Genomic DNA, 19,656 nt, shown 5'->3' on the forward strand with positions numbered 1-19,656 from the left:
TACGACACGAGAGCATCAAATATTTATTTGTTTTGCAGAAGCACAAAAGTCCAACATGTGACTGTAACAATGTGTAAAAGCTGTGAAGACACACAAACTGCTGAATAACCTTAGATCACATCACACTGATCATGTGTGACCTGTGTGTAAAGGCACATTTGGCCTCAGCACTGAGTGGCTGTTGTTTCAGAGCAGAGGTCAGGGTTGAGGCTTTGAGTGACAGGGCTCTGTCCAGTCAGACTGGCCTCACAGCTCACTGAGCCCGCCTTCCTCCACTGCTCTGCAGACAGGCTCAGGGTGCTGCTCCTGCCGTAGCGGCCGTCCGTCCCCAGGACCTCTGGGCTGTGCGACCCCCCTGAGGAGCTGCTGCCCCCCACCTTCCAGGCCAGACTCCAGGTGGAGGGGAAGCCCCCACTGGACACACACACCACTGTGGCACTGCCCCGCTCCAGCTCCTGTGTGGAGGGAGGCAGGACGCTCAGGGTGGGCGGCACCACACCCACTGGAGGAGAGAGAGAGAGAGAGAGAGAGAGAGAGAGAGAGAGAGAGAGAGGAGAGAGAGAGAGGAGAGAGAGAGAGAGAGAGAGAGAGAGAGAGAGAGAGAGAGAGAGAGAGAGAGAGAGAGAGAAGGTTCACATCAAGGTGTGACGAGCAGCAGAACCTCCGATTCTGCACTCCATCAAACACATCTGCTTCTACTGTTGCTGCTATCAGTCACTCAGTATCACAACATCACCAGATTCAAGGGTCCAACAACTAAAATGGACAATGAATCCTAATATTTGATCATATTTTCATGTCTGCTTCATAATATGTGACAGTTAATAAGTCGACTGATCATTTTGTTGTTTTAAGTGACTGAACTGAAACATTAGTGTTTAACGGTTAAACCTTTGTCATCTGTCTCTTTCACTTCCTTTTCTCTACATGTAGAATAAATGAAGCATCAACTCAACAACCATCTGCATTTACTGATACAATCATTTGTAAAAAAAAATTATATAATATTAGTAATAGAAAATCCTGAATTTCTGTCATAGTTTCAAAAACAAATGATAGTTAATAAGTTTTGAAGATTGCAAGCATGAGATTGACTTTTGAAAAGACATATTTTGTATAATAATGAAACTATTTGATCATATGTCTTAATAAAAGCTCTAAAAGCTTTTTTTTATCTGAATTAAATAACTGCTGACATTTCAACAGGTGGAGCTCACCTTTGATTAAATAATACATTTTAGCAACATTCAAAAACTAACATTGAACACACTGTCAATAACAAACTAAATTCAAGGATTAATTTACTGTTAAATATTGAACAAAAGTGAAAATCTCTGTACTTACAGTCAACGATGAGTTTGGTTCCTCCACCAAACGTCCACCACAGTGATACAAAGTCATGAAGTGGTCGTACAAAAACCTCCTGCACTGTCAACAAGACTCTGTGCAATGAGAACAAACCTGGTTTGTTCCAGTAACATCATAAAACCAACACTGGTGACCAGGTACAATAAGAAAATGAATAAATGTCATTTGAAAAAGTATTTATTTCTTCAGTTTTGGTTAATTTTAACAGTCATAGAAACTATTAGTTTTCATGTAGCAATATAATATCTCCTTCTTTAGTTATTTTTAATCAGTTAAAATTACTCCATAAAAACATGTTTACTCTGATACTGATTAAAATATTCTGAATAGATTCTTGAATTAAAATTTCTGTGATAAACAAACACATTTACACAACAAAAATCCTTCAACTGCTCATGTGTTAAAATATTTTCACCTGTTCCTTTAAAATTCTAAATGTCAAAAATCCTAAATGTGTGATCTTTTTTCCTTGTGTGTGTTGAGAGCAGACCAGTCATTTCCATAGAGGAGGCTTTGCATCATCAGCTGATCCTCCAGTGAACTCACAAGGTTTATAGTGGTGTGAGTTCAACACTGCAGGACTCACATGTGTCAGTCAACACAGCAGGAAGCACAAGCAGCATGACTCTCATCACCATCCTCATCTGGACGCTGCTCTGCTGCTGCTTTACAGGTTCACTCACTCAGCAAGGCTTCAAACATGATGTGCTGCTTTTTCTCTCCTTGATTTCTGCTGATAAATCAATGGTTGCTTTTTGTCTGCAGGATGCAGTGGTCAGGTGACGGTGACTCAGCCTCCAGTGGAGACGTTCACTGCAGGATCCACTGTGACGCTCACCTGTAAAACCAACACAGCTGTCGATGGAGTTAGCGGTGTGTTTGAGTATATGTCCTGGTACCAACAGAAACCTGGACAGAGCCCAAAGCTCCTGATCTATTATGTAGATAATCTAGAGTCAGGGACACCAGATCGGTTTAGTGGCAGTGGAAGCGGCTCTGACTTCTCCATGTCCATCACTGGTGTTCAGGCTGAAGATGCTGCAGTTTATTACTGTCAGAGTTACCATAGTGGTGGAGTGTTCACACAGTGATTTACGGCCGTACAAAAACCTCCTCAGTCAGAGACACTGAGCTGTTACAGCAGGAACCAACTGCAGCTGCTGAAGAGGAACAAACTCTGACACAAACGCTGAACTCAGACCTTAAACTCATAACACTGATACATGTCTGTTAATTACGTCTTTTGAAATTCTTATGAAATAAAATTATTAATAAACGACACCAGTTTAACCTATAAAAAATATAAAAATTTTCTTTTTCAAATATTTAGAATGACCACATTTGTTGTTCATGTTGACTTATAGAGGTTTAATCAGTGTTATCAACCAAAAGCATCACAGCTACAAATCACATCCACATCAATCTGTTGAGGCTTTGTGCTGTTTTGAAGTTTTTGCTCAGAGCAGCAGGTCTGTTCCTCTTCTCCACACAGACAGACTTCATTTAATAAACGGCTGTTGGTAAAATAGCAGTGCTCCAGTCGAGCTAAAAGGATTTCATGATCCACTGTGTCAAATAATGCAGTCTAAGAGCATCATCAGAACTGAGTCCCCAGCATCCAGTGCCAACGAGATATCATTACTAAGTTTTCTTAATACGGACTCTGTGTTGTGTCACGACTTTAATCCAGATTGATGTTTATCTTCAATTTCATTATGTCACAAAAATGACTGGAGTTGAAAAAAACATTTTTTACAGTGTTTGACAAAAATGTTAGATTAGAAATAGGTCCAGAGTTAGAAGGCAATGAGTTGTCTAGGGCAGCACGGTGGTGCAGGCGGTAGCACTGTTGCCTCACAGTGAGAAGGGCCTGGGTTCAGACCGGGTGCCTTTCTGTGTGGAGTTTCATGTTCTCCCCGTGTTCACGTGGGTTCTCTCCGGGTCCGTAGGTGTGAGTGTGTGTGTGAATGGTTGTGTGTGTGAGTGTGTGTTGCCCTGCGATGGACTGGACTTGTCTAGATCAGGCTTTTTAAGAAGAGGTTGGACACCAGCATGTTTAAAGGCATTAGGGACTGACCCAGTATTTAAAGAGCAATTGATAATAATCATAACAAGAATAAGAGAGGTGCACTGGCATGAAATGATCAAGAGCAGCTGAATAAACAGGGCTGACTGATGGATCAGGAAGATTAGCAGCAAAATTTGGTCTTCTACTGGTAGTTTTATCAATAAAATAATGGAGAAACTGTTCCACCTTCTGGGAGTATTCACTGAGGTGGACGTGCAAAGAGGCACAGCCATTCCACTGCGCTTTCATCATTTCCTCCACCGCTTTCTCTCCGGACAGATAAGGTACGGTCAGTGGAGATGTTGTCAGACTTAGGCAGAGATCGGACCCACATGCACAGTGTAAGGAGACAGGATAGGTGGCAAAATCAAAGTTTAATCCGTAAATCTTAGTACAAGGCGGTCCAGGTCAAACACAGAATCTCAGGATGTCGGTACAAGGGAGCAGGCTGGATCAGGTCCAAAAACAGGCAATGGTTCGGTAACAGAATCAATCAGGCTACAGTACCGGCAGGGAACAGGCGAGCTCGAGGTCAGACAGTCCGGTCAGTATCCAAAGTTTATTCTAGGCAACAGTACCGTTCGGGAGTAGGCCGGAGTCGGTGGTCAGGGACACGAAACAGGATCAACACAAGGTAAACGAGACAAAGACACTGCTGGAACGCGATGGCTGACATATGACAATCTGGCAACTGGCTATGGTGGCTAGTGGTGGTTAATACACAGGTGAGTAATGACTAATCCAAGACAGGTGTGTGTAATGAGAAACAGAGGCGAGGCTGGAACCAACAGGATGAGAACAGAAACCGGAAATGTTACAAAATAAAACAGGAAATGAACCCAAAACCTGACAGATGTACCAGTACCTCCACTGGTGGAGATGGCAAATCTTTAGTGATCTATGATTGTAATAGTCCATTTTTCTATGGATAGACAGATTTTCAGCATGGCTGCATGAACATATACCAGCAGAGCTGATACTGTCAGTGTTTGTTTTGTCTACTACTCAAAGGACAGAACAGACAATAAACAGAGGAGTGTCTGATGACAGGCCTCAAACAACGGCACCATATTGAATCATGCTTGTCTCACTGACCTGAAAAGAGGCTTCATACAGAGACACGATTGTTGCCAATGTGAAAAAAACAGCAGTTAATTCATATAAACATATGAAAGACCAGTATGTGACTTTTTTCATGGTTCCAGCATCATGTCCACTATTCATGTTCTTTTCTGGTTCTAATTTGGTATTTAGTGTTTCAGCAGTCAGCTCCACCTTCAGCCATGCCAAGTTGCTGTTCAAGCTCCACCCCAGTCTTCAGCCTGGTTCCAGTTCAGCACGTTCTGGTTGTGCCTCCATGCTTTACTACAGTATTCAGTCATGTGATTCATCAGCTGCAGATCAGTAACCAACCCGATGTTTAAGCCCCCGTTCTCACCACACTCTCTGCCAGATTGTTTGTTCATGCACCCCAATGTTCAGCCTTCCAGCAATTCAAGTAAGTCTATGGTTTTGACTCCTTCTGTTACACACTGCCACACATCCACACAGAAGTCAGTCTAAAAGCCAACACCAGTGTTGTGAAACTGCTCCTACTGTAACTTTTGAGAGAAAGCCTGCTCAGCTCAGCACCGTAGCAAAAAAACAGGATACAGAACAGTGGGTCACAAACAAACACAACCGAATAAAGTGACAACACATGAACACAGACAGGACAATAATGAGCAGCATGACCTTGACATCAGGAACGAACCAACACAGAAACATGAGGGAGGGAACCTTAAATACAAGCAACAGGACAAAGGTGCAGGTGATCAACATAATTACATCAGACACAAGCAAGAAAAGAGGAGGCAGAGAAGACAGGAATGAACACAGACAAGAAAGGAGCCTCCTGATCACATAGAAAGTAATTACAGAGTGGCATCAGAACTATAGGTCATATTGATCAAAGTAACAGGTTGGTTTCTTTATTTGACCCAGATCACAGTGTTAGGGAAATTGTTAGTTCCCTTCGTAAATCTTAAATAAAGCAGACACAATCAGTTGAGACCTTCTTCAGGATTTTACTTGCAAGGAGTGAGCAGTTTACAGCAAAGGCAACTTCCTCTCACTGAAGAGAAGACAGGGATTCAGCTCATAATATGTATTGCATTCTGGGAAGTACATAGTCACACAGAACGTGGGAAATATTTCCTGCACAAAGCAAGCATTGGGCTCATCAGATAAGGATGCTACACACTGGTACTCCCTATTTCTTGCAGAGCAGAAGGGAGAAAACTTCAAGGCTATAGCACAGCTAAAGAGGCTTCAGCAAAATATGTTTCAATGATTAAATGCAGCATTTTTCCAACACACAGCTCCTCATTTCTCACTTTACCATCATCACACTATTTTCACACTTGACCACAATCAAAGCACAATCACTGCTGGTCTAAACACCTTTGACTTAATGTCTCTCACAAGTCAGAATATATAAAAGAAGTGTACAGTAACTGAGTCTGACCAGCAGGGAGCATCATACACCTGTTGATGCCTCCAAAGGACTGGGTAATGGTGCTGCTCTGCTTGTTTTCCAGTCTGCTCTACCAACTACACATGATAATGTGTAGGACAGAGGCAGAACAGAACAGACCACTGCTGTACAAGTAATGTGTGACAGAACTCCATGCTCTGTACTGGGGATCAGCTATAAACTCTCTTTACATTGTTTAATGTCCTCTCAGCTGATTGTCACTGGACTCATCCACATGTGTTCAGTTTAAAGGTGTTGCAGATTATTATGGTCTTGATGGCCATGGTGATGACGTGAGTCAGAGCTCTGCTACAAACAACCTGCTGCAGGTGCAGATGGTCGACGACAAGACTGTGATGAGGAAGAACGGTCCAGTGAACACAACCCTGATATAAATAAAACACAAACATCCCCTCAGGCAGTTTCTACCATGCAGCTTTACTTGGTCTCCAGGGTTTGACTGAAAAGAAGGTGTGACTCATTTACGTAAAGCAGTTAAAACCTTTGTCATCTGTCTCTTTCACTACATGTAAAATAAATGAACGGTGAACAAAGTCACTGAAAAGTGTTTGAAAATGAAGCACAGTGAATCGTCTGACCTACAAAAAAGAGTCTTTGCGATGAAGACAACTACAGTATAAACAAACACTGTGCTGTTTTCCCATGAGATTATAAGTCGCTGTGCAGAAACTCTTCCAAAAGTGAAGCACAGTCAACAAAAGATGCCTGAGCTACATACAGTTTAAGAGTCTGTGCAAAACAATGTAATATTTTTCTAGTAAGATGCTAAATGTGATGAATCCAGCAGTTTGTCCTGATGCTGTTTCCCCCCTTGTGTTGAGTGTGTTGAGTGCAGACCAGTCATTTCCATAGAGGAGGCTTTGCATCATCAGCTGATCCTCCAGTGAACTCACAAGGTTTATAGTGGTGTGAGTTCAACACTGCAGGACTCACATGTGTCAGTCAACACAGCAGGAAGCACAAGCAGCATGACTCTCATCACCATCCTCATCTGGACGCTGCTCTGCTGCTGCTTTACAGGTTCACTCACTCAGCAAGGCTTCAAACATGATGTGCTGCTTTTTCTCTCCTTGATTTCTGCTGATAAATCAATGGTTGCTTTTTGTCTGCAGGATGCAGTGGTCAGGTGACGGTGACTCAGCCTCCAGTGGAGACGTTCACTGCAGGATCCACTGTTAGACTCACCTGTAAAACCAACCCAGCTGTTCATAGGTGGAGTGATGGTGATGAGGATATGTCCTGGTACCAACAGAAACCTGGTCAGAGCCCAAAGCTCCTGATCTATTATGTAAAAAAGCTGCATTCAGGGACACCAGATCGGTTTAGTGGCAGTGGAAGCGGCTCTGACTTCACTTTGACCATCAGAGGAGCTCAGGCTGAAGATGCTGCAGTTTATTACTGTCAGAGTTACCATAGTGGTGGAGTGTTCACACAGTGATTTAGCACCGTACAAAAACCTCCTCAGTCAGAGACACTGAGCTGTTACAGCAGGAACCAACTGCAGCTGCTGAAGAGGAACAAACTCTGACACTGACACTGAACTCAGAGCTGAAACTAACCTCAACAAACACAAAACATATTCATACATTATATAAAACAAAAAATTATATAATTTCTGAATCAATAGGTTCATTTCAGTTTTCTTACTCTCAGCTAAACAGACACATGTGCCTCAATACATTATATTTATTCATACATTCATAAATTTTATTAAAAATGTATTGTTTTTTGAATTATTTAATTTCTTACTTGTCTGTAACTTGTAAAAGACGCCAACACATCATCGTGTTTCATATAAAAGCAAGCTTTATTGTCATGAATCATCAGGTCACTCATTAAGCAGACACACATTCACGGAGCTCCACGCGTTTCTCACATGAAGCTTTCCTTTCACTCCATTAAACTCATGTTGCTCAGAGCAGCAGGTCTGTTCCTCTTCTCCCACACACAGCTCCTCTAGTCCTGACACTGGCTCTTGTGGAAGACCTGGACCTGACTGTGGTCGTGATGGAGGACCTTGCAGGTGTACAGGGTTCTCTTGTTCCACAGCTCCTGGCTCAGGGTCAGGGTGCTGCTGCTGCTGAAGCGTCCGTTCTTCTCCTCCTCTGAGCTGCTCTGGACGCCCTCTGTCACCTCGCTACCGTCCACCTCCCAGCTCACCACGGCTCCCTGAGGAGAGTAGCCGCTCAGCAGACAGGCCAGCGTGGCCGAGCCCCCAGAGAGCTGCTCAGAGGACGGAGGAAGCAGAGAGACGGAGGGTCTGACCACGGGACCAGCTGGAGGAGAGAGCAGAGACACACAAGGAGCAGGTTGAGGTCCAGTGTAGGACAGACAGCTGAGCAGCACACGCTTAGGACGCAGCACAGAGGTCAACAGTCACTCAGCCTTAGAGATAGGACGGAACGTGTTCATCATTTACAAATGATATCATCTGGACTTTATGCTAAATAACTATGAGAAGATGAGGAACGTTGAACGGACATTTCAACATCTGGTTGTTTCACTTCCTTTTCTTAATATTAGAATAAATAAAGACAAAGTATCATTACATAAAAACGTTAATTTATTATTATTAATATATATAATACTATATATTATTACAAATAATTTTGTGAAAGTGGGAAGATTTCATTAAAAATGACAAATAGAAGTGTTAATCATCTAACAAGAAAGATGTTAACAGTCTTTCCTTAAAATAATTTAAAACCAAACATCATGAAGAGCTTAATATAAAATGCCAAACATCCAATGAATGTTTTTTTTTTTTCAAATTTAGCATGAATAAATCTAAAATGTAAATTTTTCCCAGGAGTCAACACAATGACAGCTCAATGAATAAAATATTGTTCACAGAAAAAAATCTGTCTTAAAAATTTCAAGCTTTGAAAAATGTAATCATTGTAAAATGATTTTCTTGTATAAATTAGAAAAGTCTTGTACTTACAGAACTCGATGAGTTTGGTTCCTCCACCAAACGTGAACCACAATGATACAAAGTCATGAAGTGGCCGTACAAAAACCTCCTGCACTGTCAACAACACTCAGTTGTTGCTTCCTTTGCTTCAGTTTTACTTTATGTATCATCAGACTCATAAAACTCATGGAACCTGATAATTATTCGGAGTTAACATGTAATTTAAACAATATTAATGCAAATTAATAAACATGGATTATTTTAAACAACAGAAAAGCATGTTCCACAAACCACAGAGATAAAACTTTGATCCAATTGATACAAATGAAAAAAACACAAGTTCAGCTTCAAAAAATTTTTTCCTCTGTCGCATTAAAATATTAAATGTGATGAATCCAGCAGTTTTTCCTGCTGCTGTTTCCCGCCTTGTGTTGCGTGTGTTGAGAGCAGACCAGTCATTTCCATAGAGGAGGCTTTGCATCATCAGCTGATCCTCCAGTGAACTCACAAGGTTTATAGTGGTGTGAGTTCAACACTGCAGGACTCACATGTGTCAGTCAACACAGCAGGAAGCACAAGCAGCATGACTCTCATCACCATCCTCATCTGGACGCTGCTCTGCTGCTGCTTTACAGGTTCACTCACTCAGCAAGGCTTCAAACATGATGTGCTGCTTTTTCTCTCCTTGATTTCTGCTGATAAATCAATGGTTGCTTTTTGTCTGCAGGATGCAGTGGTCAGGTGACGGTGACTCAGCCTCCAGTGGAGACGTTCACTGCAGGATCCACTGTGACGCTCACCTGTAAAACCAACCCAGTTGTTCACAAGTGGGATGATGGTGAGGAGGCTATGTACTGGTACCAACAGAAACCTGGTCAGAGCCCAAAGCTCCTGATCTATTTTGTAAAAAAGCTGCAGTCAGAGACACCAGGTCGGTTTAGTGGCAGTGGAAGCGGCTCTGACTTCACTTTGACCATCAGAGGAGTTCAGGCTGAAGATGCTGCAGTTTATTACTGTCAGAGTCGTCATAGTAGTGGAGAGTTCACACAGTGATTTAGCGCCGTACAAAAACCTCCTCAGTCAGAGACACTGAGCTGTTACAGCAGGAACCAACTGCAGCTGCTGAAGAAGAAACCGAGCAAACACAAACCCTCACATATATTCACATCATACACTGTTCTTCTTAAAGCAGCATAACTTTTAAATTATATGGAACTTTAATGGCAGTTTAATGATGTAATAACATTGTCCAGCTCTTTCTTCAGAACTAAGTTAGTCAAATGTCCACGTGTCGCTTTTTGCCATTCGGTGAATTTGTTCAGGTCAAGGATTGAATGTTATTGGAATTGTTTCAAGTGACGCAGGCAGCTCTTCAGCTCCTCAGACAGAACGGCCTCCATCTTGGGTCTGATTCCAGGTCAGCACAGACTGTGACGTGAGCGGGTTACAGAAAAAAAACAAGGAATCCACACACTCACATGAAGAGTCAGTGACAATATGCAGCCTCGTCAGTTTCTCGTCTCACAGTCATAAAATATTAAAACATTAACATTCTTTCTTTAAATGATTTATTTTTGTCACATTTATGGCACAGACCGTTGCTGCTGGGTTGAAGTTCACACTGACACCTGCTGGTTCACTCCTGTTTCCTAGAGCTAACGCAGCATTATTTCACTGTCTAAGCACCCGTGTCCTCCTCAGACCTTACGACATTACATCACAGCAGGTCAAAGGTCAGGACATGTTCTGAACATCAAGGACTGATGCCGGTGAGACCTTTGACCTCAGGTAATCCTGCCTGCACTGTTTAAACTACTTTACTTTACTAGACTATACAACTTCCACTCATCATTATGTCCCTAGAAAGAAACTATGAAACAATAACATATTTAAAAACACTGTTCTTATAAATGAGACTTTTTTATTTTTATATTTTGTTCAGACTTATTACAGACGATGCTGGATTTTCATGTCGTATAAAATATTAGATGTAGCCGTATACTATGTTCACAGAAGCACTTTATGATGACAAAGTGGAGGCATGCAGGTTGGACTCACAGTGAGCTATGAATGGAGGAGCTAATCAGTGCTGAGGGCTTGCGTCTCTAATAAGCCTTTCTGTTAGCATCGGAGAGGGATAATCCTTTTAAGCAGTGCTCTACTAGGAATCAGTTAGTGAACGCTTCCTCTCAGACTGGATCAGCTCCTCAATGTGAGACAGGACCCACATTCCACCACATCCGCCGGCCGTCCTCTGCCTCGGTTCCTGTGGGATACACGCCGCGCTACAGCCCGCTCACCAGGCGATCCGGACACCCGGCCTCAGTCGGGGGGAGGGTGGGGGCTGCTGGGACACAGACCGAGCCTGAGTCAGGATGGAGAGTTTAAGGAATTCTGTGAAGAACATGGTATCGGTGAAGATCAGGGAGTACGTGAAGGACTACTGCAAGAGGAACGGCCTGCTCACGCTCTCTGTGTTCGCCGTGCTCATGGGCTGCGTGCTGGGATTCATCCTCCGCTCGCTCAACCTGTCCACACAGGTACAGTATGGATGAAAGGAAGATGGCATTCACATGTACTTCAATTATATCAAGTGTGTTCAGGGAAATGAGAAATTAGCACAGCATTCAAGAAGCAGGAAGGGACATGAGCTGGTCTTTTTAAAATCTGAGGCTCTGGAACTGCAGGTAAGTCAGTTATGTAATAGAGGAACTGGGTAAAACAGGAAAGTGTTGGTGCAACAGGGACAGAAATATTCACCATATGCATTTAAATTACAGCCACTACGAGCTTTGTGCTGATGATGTAAGATGCTCTAAATGGTCAATCACTGTGTGGTTGAAGTTTAACCTTGTGCACCAGCAGCTCCACACAAACACAAGGTAAAGGCTTTAAAAAGCCTAAACCAAACAGGGTTGATTTATTTATTGGCTATACACTGTAGTGCATTAAGAAGTGATGGGAATAATCACACACAGGCCAAACAACTTACTCTAAGAAGGACAAAGGCAGCACAAACAACAATAGCCTAAATCAGATTTAGTTCATCTTATTAACTAACACCATTAGAGTTCATTCATTGTTTCCACATGTAGTGGATGTGGTCGAGTCACTGAATGATAATAAACCTAGAGACTTATCGAACTGTAGACACAATGCTTGGTTTCTCTGTGCTGCAGGCCAAGATCTACTTCTCCTTCCCTGGGGAGCTGCTCATGAGGATGCTGAAGATGCTGATTCTTCCTCTCATCACCTCCAGGTGAGAAAGCTGCTCCCCAACGCTGGGCCACACTCAGCTCAACATCAATATATTATTATATCAATGCTCATCAGCCCCGCTTTCCTTCCAGTCTTATGTCCGGCCTCTCAGCCATGGACACGAAGGCCAGTGGTCGTCTGGGAGTCCTGACCATCACCTACTACCTGTGGACGACCTTCATCGCCGTCATCGTCGGCATAGTCCTGGTGCTCATCATTCACCCGGGGACAGGATCAGAGAAAGAGGGTCATCATGTTAGTTCAGGCCCTGTGATGACCTCTGCTGACGCCCTGCTGGACCTCATCAGGTAGATGATAATACAATAATGAAAAGGCAAAAGGTCAACATTCACTCATTCATAGTGCCTTGTATAATGATTAGCTGTGGGGAAAACCAAAACAAATCATTCAAATCCTGTTTAAGCCATGTGTACTTCCTGGGCTTTGTTGAGGAGGGAGTTTCTTAATCCCAAAATCCCAAAAGGATCAATTCGATCCCAGGAGCTGACAATTCATTTCAACCAAGAAGAACGTCCTATACTGTATGTTCCATCCTCAGCCAGTAAAGCGTCCTGAACATATGAGTGAAATACAGGGAGGCCACAAAAGAAAGTTAAAGTAAATGACAGCAAAACAAGAATCATCAAGCAGAATGCTGGTGAACTGATGTGTCTGATGGTCAAGTGATGCTTCGGAACTGCACAAAAAAGATGAAGCAACAGCAGCAGAGAGTTGCAGCGTCACTGCTGCAGCACAGTGGCCAAGATTATGGAGACACTTAATTGCAATCTGTTAAGCCTGCACTTTCTCAGAAGGCGCCTGTGCAGTGTGTGTGTGTGTGTGTGTGTGTGTGTGTGTGTGTGTGTGTGTGTGTGTGTGTGTGTGTGTGTGTGTGTGTGTGTGTGTGTGTGTGTGTGTGTGTGTGTGTGTGGCACAGCTCCACTAATGCACTAATCATCATTTAGAGGCCTGTACCTTCTCTTACCTGTTGCCTCATACCTGATGCCTTCAGGGTCACATTTAGTGCCTGAGTGTGGTTTAAGTACAGACCCAGTACTGATGCGGGCTGTCATATCAAATCATCACAATATATATGTTTTCAGGTTGTATATTGTAGTGAAGAAGTAATTTTCCTTTACATTTCACAGGAACATGATTCCATCAAATCTGATAGAAGCAACGTTTCAACAGGTGAGTGAAGGGGAATTCAGCCTGTAATTCGCAGCTGATCAGTCCGAACTCGACAGCTCATTGATACACGTGTTCTCCTCTGCCTCGCTCCAGTACCGAACAGATCTGGTGCCCATCGTGCAGAACTCCAACATAAAGGAGTCGCAGGTGAACTATGTGTATGTGATGCCCGACTACCACAACCCTCACCTGGGCCACCCAGTCTTCCTGGAGATCACGCCCGCGCCCGACATCAAGTACAAGATTGTCCCCAGCACCAGCAAAGGCATGAACGTCCTGGGGATCGTCATCTTCTCGGCCACGATGGGTGAGAAAGTCACACATGATCATATAGACGTCATATTCATGTGTGGGTGGGTCTAGGTTTCTGATACAGCTGCTAACAACTGAGTGGAATGATCTACGTGTCCACAGGTCTGCTGCTGGGAAAGATGGGAGAACGTGGAGCTCCACTGGTCAACGTGTGCCAGTGCATCAACGAGTGCGTCATGAAGATCATCAACGCGGCTATGTGGTAGGGAGCGCACACACACACACACACACATGGACTGTTACGCACATACATCCAGAAAAAGACTGCGAACGACAGACAGATTATGTCTAAAAGTAGATGCCACCGTCAGTGTGCGTCAGCTGGTGGATTACGCTGGTGTGAGTGGAATAGGGAGAACAGATACTCAGGGACGTTGGATGATGTCATACTGTATGTTTGACCAGCATAGCTTTATATAGCTTTAGGAAGCAGGGATTTCCCCCATTCAGCCACAAGAACATTTAGTGCCTGAGAGAACAGCAGGTGTTTGAGGCTGAGGACAAACTGAGAAACAGAAAACGAGAGAGAGGAGTTTCTCACCTCTTCTCTGCCCTCCTGCAGGTACTTCCCCTTCGGCATCGTGTTCCTGGTGGCGGGGAAGATCCTGGACATGCACGACCCGGCCCACCTGGGGGAGAAGCTGGGCATGTACTTCATCACCGTGTTGTCCGGCCTGTTCGTGCACGGCCTGGTCCTGCTGCCGCTCTTCTACTTCTTCTTCACGCACAAAAACCCCTTCCCCTTCATCAGAGGGCTGCTGCAGGCCCTGGTCATTGCACTGGCCACGTCCTCCAGGTGAGCGGGCGTTCCCCAGTCACCCGGTCTGTGCGGTGACGACCCCCCTTCACGCCCTTTTTCCTGCTCCCCCTGCAGCTCCGCCACTCTGCCAATCACCATGAAGTGTCTTCTGGAGAACTGCGGAGTCGACCGGCAGATCGCCCGCTTCGTGCTGCCGGTGGGCGCCACCATCAACATGGATGGGACCGCCCTGTACGAGGCAGTGGCGGCCATCTTCATCGCTCAGGTCAATGAGTACGACTTGGACTTTGGCCAGCTGGTCACCATCAGGTGAGAGGAAGCCCGCTGCCCTCTGCGCTGGAACGATTGCCTTTCACACCTCTGACGTCTTCACTCTCATGTCAACAGCATAACAGCAACGGCAGCCAGCATCGGGGCGGCTGGGATTCCGCAGGCAGGCCTGGTTACCATGGTGATCGTCCTGACCTCTGTGGGGTTGCCGCCGGCTGACATCTCGCTAATTGTGGCCATCGACTGGGTTCTGTGAGTCCCACTGACGAACTCTAAACTGGACACCATTCGAGGGGGCGTGCGCTAACCGTTGTTCTGTCTCCTCCCCAGCGACCGCTTCCGGACCATGATCAACGTTCTCGGCGACGCCCTGGCAGCCGGGATCATGGCTCACATATGCAAGAAGGACTTCGAGAAAGCAGCTGCTGCCGCGGCGGCGGTGGCCACGGCGGCGGCGAACAACGGGAGCGGCCGGGTAAGGAGGCGAACGCTTCCACGGCCGCATTCACCCAGTGAGTCGATGAAGTACTTCTACTACCTAGTACTAACTGGACCTTTGGCCTCTCTCCCACAGAGGGACACTGTCATCTCCTTTGGTAACCAAAGCGTGGCGCTGTCCGACGCCCCTCTCATCGCACACCGCTGCGATTACGTATTTGAGGTGGACGGGGACAATGTGCTGGAGCGACCTATACCTCCGGCCTGCTACAACCTCTGCCAAGTCTGAGGCGCGTACAGGACGGCCAGCGAGGGACACTGCCTTCTACAGCTCAGCTCACCACCAAAGGGACTGTGATCTGAGGACCCAAAAATCCACGCGTGCTTGAAATCCAGCCATGTTTGCATCAAAGTGAGCCTGAGTATGTCGCGGCACCAGGGTTTGGCAGCTTGCATGGATTTTGCCTGTGCCATGTCAAACAGAGACCTTTAATACTTGATGAATCCTGTAAGTCTCCAATCAGCTGTTACTTGAACAGAAGTGAGCAAAAGCTTGAGTTTCACGCGTTACCTAAACCACTTCATTTTCTAAAAGAATATGTAACCGTGATCAGGTGTTAGAACGACAAACATTAGATGGAGTTTAGTGTTAACCGGTCAATGCAAATAAACAATAACCACAGTCCTGGAGTTTGATCACAGATTTAGGATCAGTGAGGGGTTTAAGTTGCCTTAACATGACCATAATGCTGAGACCTTGACTTGAAGACTTGAAAGTAAATGTAATATGATAAAGAAGAAATTTTATTTAGTTGGTAAGCCATGTTTGTAGACAGGTTCTTATAAAGGAACTGTTAAAATTGTACAATATTCTTAGAAGTTAGAAATTCAAGTGTTTTTATACGTGTACTTTGTGTCCATTTTTTTTAATAAAAACATTTGAAAGAGTTGAATAAGTCCTTCTTATTTATTGATGGGAACCAGGGCTACAACTGTATAAAAGCAAGGTATTTTCCTGCATAAACACATGCTGTGGATCCTCAGCTGCAGCGTTTACACGTCTCCCCCATCTGGTCTCATAAGGTACTTACTACCTGATCGGCTGACAGCTGGGTCATTTAACAGAATTATTTTCGAATTGTACTTTGTCGTCTAGGATTTCTCTACTTCTGTTGTCAGTGGCATCATTATGCCACAAGGGAAATAGTCCTCCTCCCTCCATTAATGCTAACTTAGGTAGCAAAAGAAAGCACAGTGCAGCTAGTTTAAACATTTTGCTATAAAAAAAAAAAGCTTTTGAAGACACGTTTATTGTTTCAATTCTGAAAAGTCACCATGTTTTTATTTAAATGATCCAATGTTAGAAGACATTTTATGGACTTCAACTTAGTGTCTGCTCAAAACTGTGAAAACAAAAAGCAATAATCCAGTAAAAACACTCCAATAACTCAAGTATGACCGCATAACTGTCAAATAAATATCTGCACCTCCTCGGATGTAAAATACACTGTTCCACATATAAATTAAGGCAGAAAGCAGTTTATTCTGGCTGCCACTAAACAAATTCACTTGCATCTTTCATGCAACGCCAACAAGACTGCTAAAAAGCAGTGACATAACATCAGTAGAAAAAGAAATTATCAAAATGACAAGACATTTCTATCACCTGCTCTGAGCAGGTCATGAAATATTGCACAAAAGAATTCTGACAAAATTGGCATATGTGAAATCAAAAATCACAATTAAGACCAAACTCTGAAGCTTCTGGTATACATTAAGAGGGGGAAAGGCAGATTAAATAGGCAAAAAATGGAGTGTCAGGTTCACGAGCTGGACTGTAAGTCCATTCTTATTATAAGCAAACATTATTTGCTACTTTTAAATACCATGGAGTGGTATCTGTTCACTTTCTGATTAAACTACATTATTACAGTATAATCAATAATGTTCTGCCTGTGAGTCACTTTGACCCTGGAGGGAACTATTTCAGACACAAGTAATGTTTTACAAGAAAGTAAAAGAAAGCTAAATAATATAAATAATCATATGAAATTTTGTCCAATTCCACTTTCCATAAAGGATATTTACAGAGCCAGGTATTAACATTCCTGAAAATCAACTCAACTTCTAAAAAGCCAAACATTCCAAATAGTGTGTTTGTGATTTAACTTCATCCATCTCATATGTGTCTATTGAACAAGTGTCTGTATTCAGTTTATGACCCTAACTCAACTGGCATTGGTCCATGTGTTGATAATCTTTCAAAAACCAAAGCCTGTCTGAGTGGAATCAAGCATTATAAAAACAGTTTTGCTGAACTGGGGAGCCTTTATCAGTGCTGCCTTTATGCTAAAAGTCCAAATCAAATAGGAAAAAAGTAATTAAAAAAAGAAACAAACCAAACAAAACGTCAGCAAAACAAAAGAAAATTTAATGGTTTATGCTCAAAGTGAAACAACCAAAACAAAAGAAATAAAAGAAAGCAAATTTAAACTGAAATCAATAACAAAAGGCCATTATTTCTTCACAAACTTGAGATAAGCAGTTGCTAAAACAAGTTTGTAACAAATACACATCTATGCCTAGAAAAGGAAAAGAAAAATAACTAAACATTGGCAAACTAAGCCTGAATGATGCAGCTTATAATATTATGTATATATATATATATACTCTTAGTACCTCTGCAAACAATATTCAAAAACTGTAAATTCTTTTTGAACCTGCTCAAAAACAACTGTTTCAGGATCCAATCTCTCGCTGCGCCTTTGGTCCATCTCAATTCCCTACTCATCATCCATGGGTCATTTTCAACAGGACCCTCCTGAAATACAACTTCTAATAATAAAGACACTTCACACAGGGATTTTCCCTACAGAGCCTGTTGTGTTTAAAACTGTTAACCTGGTCAGAAAGTGAGAAAACGTAATAGATTAACATAGAAAAAGATGTCCATAGTAACCTAAAACTGGTTAAAAGTGCTTTTCTCTCAAGAGAGTGAGTGGAGCTGTATGTCTGTGTTCACTGGATGATAAATTTAAGGCATCTATTTCTACTTACAAAGAAAATCCAGGACAGAGCAATTTTCTGGGCTTCTTTACACACTGGATTCAGCCTGTATCCTTATCTAGTCCCCACAGTTATACATGCATCACAAACAGTATTGTAGTTTTGTAGGTCACTCTCAAATGTTATTTTGGAGGTGTCTGTTCCCTCTAGTAATTAAAACTATCGAGTGTCACTGAGCCGCAAGGAGGAGTATTAAGATGGGAGAGAAAAAACAAAAGGCCTAGACAGTCATACAGTGAGTACAGTGAATGTCTCGCATAACTCTGAACATGTTAAAAATCAAAAACGATGTGCCAGACTTTGCAAAAACATACTTCTGCTCTCTGCTAATAAAGCCTGACGCAGGTCACTCTACTCGATCCTCTACGCCTAATTGTCCACCTCTCTCTACTTGTGGCCCTTGCTGGTCTTAAAGGACACTTGTAGCATCCTGTCTCCAAGCCTGTATCCATTCAGACTGGCGATGGCCATGGCCGCCTCCTCGTAATTCGTCATGGTAACGAAGCCGAAGCCCTTGCACTTGTTGGTGTTGAAGTCTCGGATCACCTTGACATTGGTGACGGCGCCGAAGGGGCCAAACATTTGCCACAGGATGCTCTCGTCAGCATCCTGGCCCAGGTTGTAGATAAAGATGCACCAACCTGAGGTGGAGTTCCCAGGGACACTGACTCCTCCCATGCCACTCATGTGATCAACACCCATCGGGGAGAACCTGAAAAAGAGTTGCTGTTAGAGCACTTGTGCTTTTGCCCATCACAACGGAAGCCACAGGAAAGGCCTGTTACTACAGGACAATGCAAGAGAAAGACCAACATTTTACAACAAGTCCTGCATTAATGTATGTAAACACTACTCACCTGAACCGCTGAGCCTGGTGGTGCAGGGGCCCACCAAAACGCCTGGACTGGTTGTGGTAGAGCTGAGAGATCAGTTGAGTGTTCTTTGCCTGGTTTGGGTTGGCAGCGAACTTCACAGTGATTGGCTCAGAGGTTCCCGGTGGCGTTTGGCCATTCAGGCTTTTGACCGCATCCTCTGCCTCGGCACGTTTGTCAAACCGGATAAAAGCCACCCCACGCGACACGCCTGGGAAGATAAGAGAAGCTGGTGACTGCCTATTTTAAAAACAAGCAGCCGACCTGCATTTCTGGATTCATCCAGCAGCTCCCCGGCTGCAGATTTTTTTTTTTTCTAAATAAAGGGCAGCCTAGTTAAAGTAAATATTTAAAAAGCAAGGAAGTCATTCACCTGTCGTACCTGTACCCTGATCAACAAGTACCCGGGAATTAATGATGCGACCATAGTGTGAAAACATGTCCTCCACATCCTTCTGGGTCATGGACTTGGGCAAGCCACTGATATACAGGTTGGCATCTTTTATTGTGTCAGAGCTGGGCCGAGCATACGAGACCTGCAGAGCAGATAATCAGATTAAAACTCGTTCAAAAGCAAAGCAACAAAATACAGGACAGTAAAAC

At 43.6% G+C, this 19,656-nt stretch overlaps 3 protein-coding genes and 3 gene segments (V, D, J or C); 4 read left to right on the forward strand and 2 right to left on the reverse strand.

Annotated features, from left to right (window-relative positions):
* LOC114848749 (immunoglobulin lambda-1 light chain-like) overlaps positions 1 to 19,656 on the forward strand; it is a 72,611-nt gene that overhangs the window by 10,427 nt on the left and 42,528 nt on the right. The window lies entirely within an intron of this gene.
* LOC121201975 (Ig kappa chain V-III region MOPC 63-like) overlaps positions 1 to 19,656 on the reverse strand; it is a 26,968-nt gene continuing 7,312 nt past the window's right edge. The window contains 2 exon segments of the V gene segment in view: positions 1 to 502; positions 1,345 to 1,380. Of these exon segments, the coding sequence occupies positions 165 to 502; positions 1,345 to 1,380 (374 nt within the window).
* Positions 1,874 to 3,116, forward strand: LOC121201939 (immunoglobulin kappa variable 4-1-like). The segment is given in 2 exon segments: positions 1,874 to 2,041; positions 2,134 to 3,116. Coding segments are annotated over 2 exon segments (378 nt in total).
* Positions 9,352 to 19,656, forward strand: part of LOC114848981 (Ig kappa chain V-III region MOPC 63-like) — a 26,785-nt gene continuing 16,480 nt past the window's right edge. The window contains 2 exon segments of the V gene segment in view: positions 9,352 to 9,521; positions 9,614 to 9,926. Coding sequence covers positions 9,470 to 9,521; positions 9,614 to 9,926 — 365 coding nt within the window.
* Positions 11,244 to 16,063, forward strand: LOC114848974 (excitatory amino acid transporter 5-like). The gene is made up of 11 exons (XM_029139941.3): positions 11,244 to 11,426; positions 12,066 to 12,145; positions 12,237 to 12,452; positions 13,293 to 13,335; positions 13,429 to 13,642; positions 13,750 to 13,849; positions 14,210 to 14,443; positions 14,522 to 14,716; positions 14,795 to 14,929; positions 15,008 to 15,152; positions 15,252 to 16,063. The coding sequence occupies exons 1-11, from the start codon at positions 11,262 to 11,264 to the stop codon at positions 15,402 to 15,404; spliced, it is 1,680 nt and encodes a 559-aa protein (XP_028995774.1). The 5' UTR covers positions 11,244 to 11,261; the 3' UTR covers positions 15,405 to 16,063.
* Positions 17,526 to 19,656, reverse strand: part of LOC114848976 (ELAV-like protein 1) — a 5,709-nt gene continuing 3,578 nt past the window's right edge. For 4 of the 6 annotated variants that reach the window (XM_029139949.3, XM_055505421.1, XM_055505422.1 and 1 more), the window contains exons 5-7: positions 19,427 to 19,589; positions 19,039 to 19,264; positions 17,526 to 18,893 (exon numbers count right to left, since the gene is read on the reverse strand). In XM_029139949.3, the coding sequence (XP_028995782.1) occupies positions 18,569 to 18,893; positions 19,039 to 19,264; positions 19,427 to 19,589 (714 nt within the window). In that variant the 3' untranslated portion in view covers positions 17,526 to 18,568. The remainder of the gene's footprint in view (positions 18,894 to 19,038; positions 19,265 to 19,426; positions 19,590 to 19,656) is intronic. The other 2 variants (XM_055505423.1, XM_029139951.3) reach the window with 1 other exon arrangement.

Source organism: Betta splendens, chromosome 22 (assembly GCF_900634795.4).
Source record: "Betta splendens chromosome 22, fBetSpl5.4, whole genome shotgun sequence".
Classification (NCBI taxonomy): domain Eukaryota; kingdom Metazoa; phylum Chordata; class Actinopteri; order Anabantiformes; family Osphronemidae; genus Betta; species Betta splendens.

Excerpts from the sequence above, each read along its gene's own strand:
- LOC114848974 (XM_029139941.3), top strand. The coding sequence starts at position 11,262 with ATGGAGAGTTTAAGGAATTCTGTGAAGAACATGGTATCGGTGAAGATC. Across the intron at positions 12,146-12,236 it reads CTTCCTCTCATCACCTCCAG|TCTTATGTCCGGCCTCTCAG; the intron begins GTGAGAAAGCTG and ends CTTTCCTTCCAG. Across the intron at positions 14,717-14,794 it reads GGCCAGCTGGTCACCATCAG|CATAACAGCAACGGCAGCCA; the intron begins GTGAGAGGAAGC and ends TCATGTCAACAG.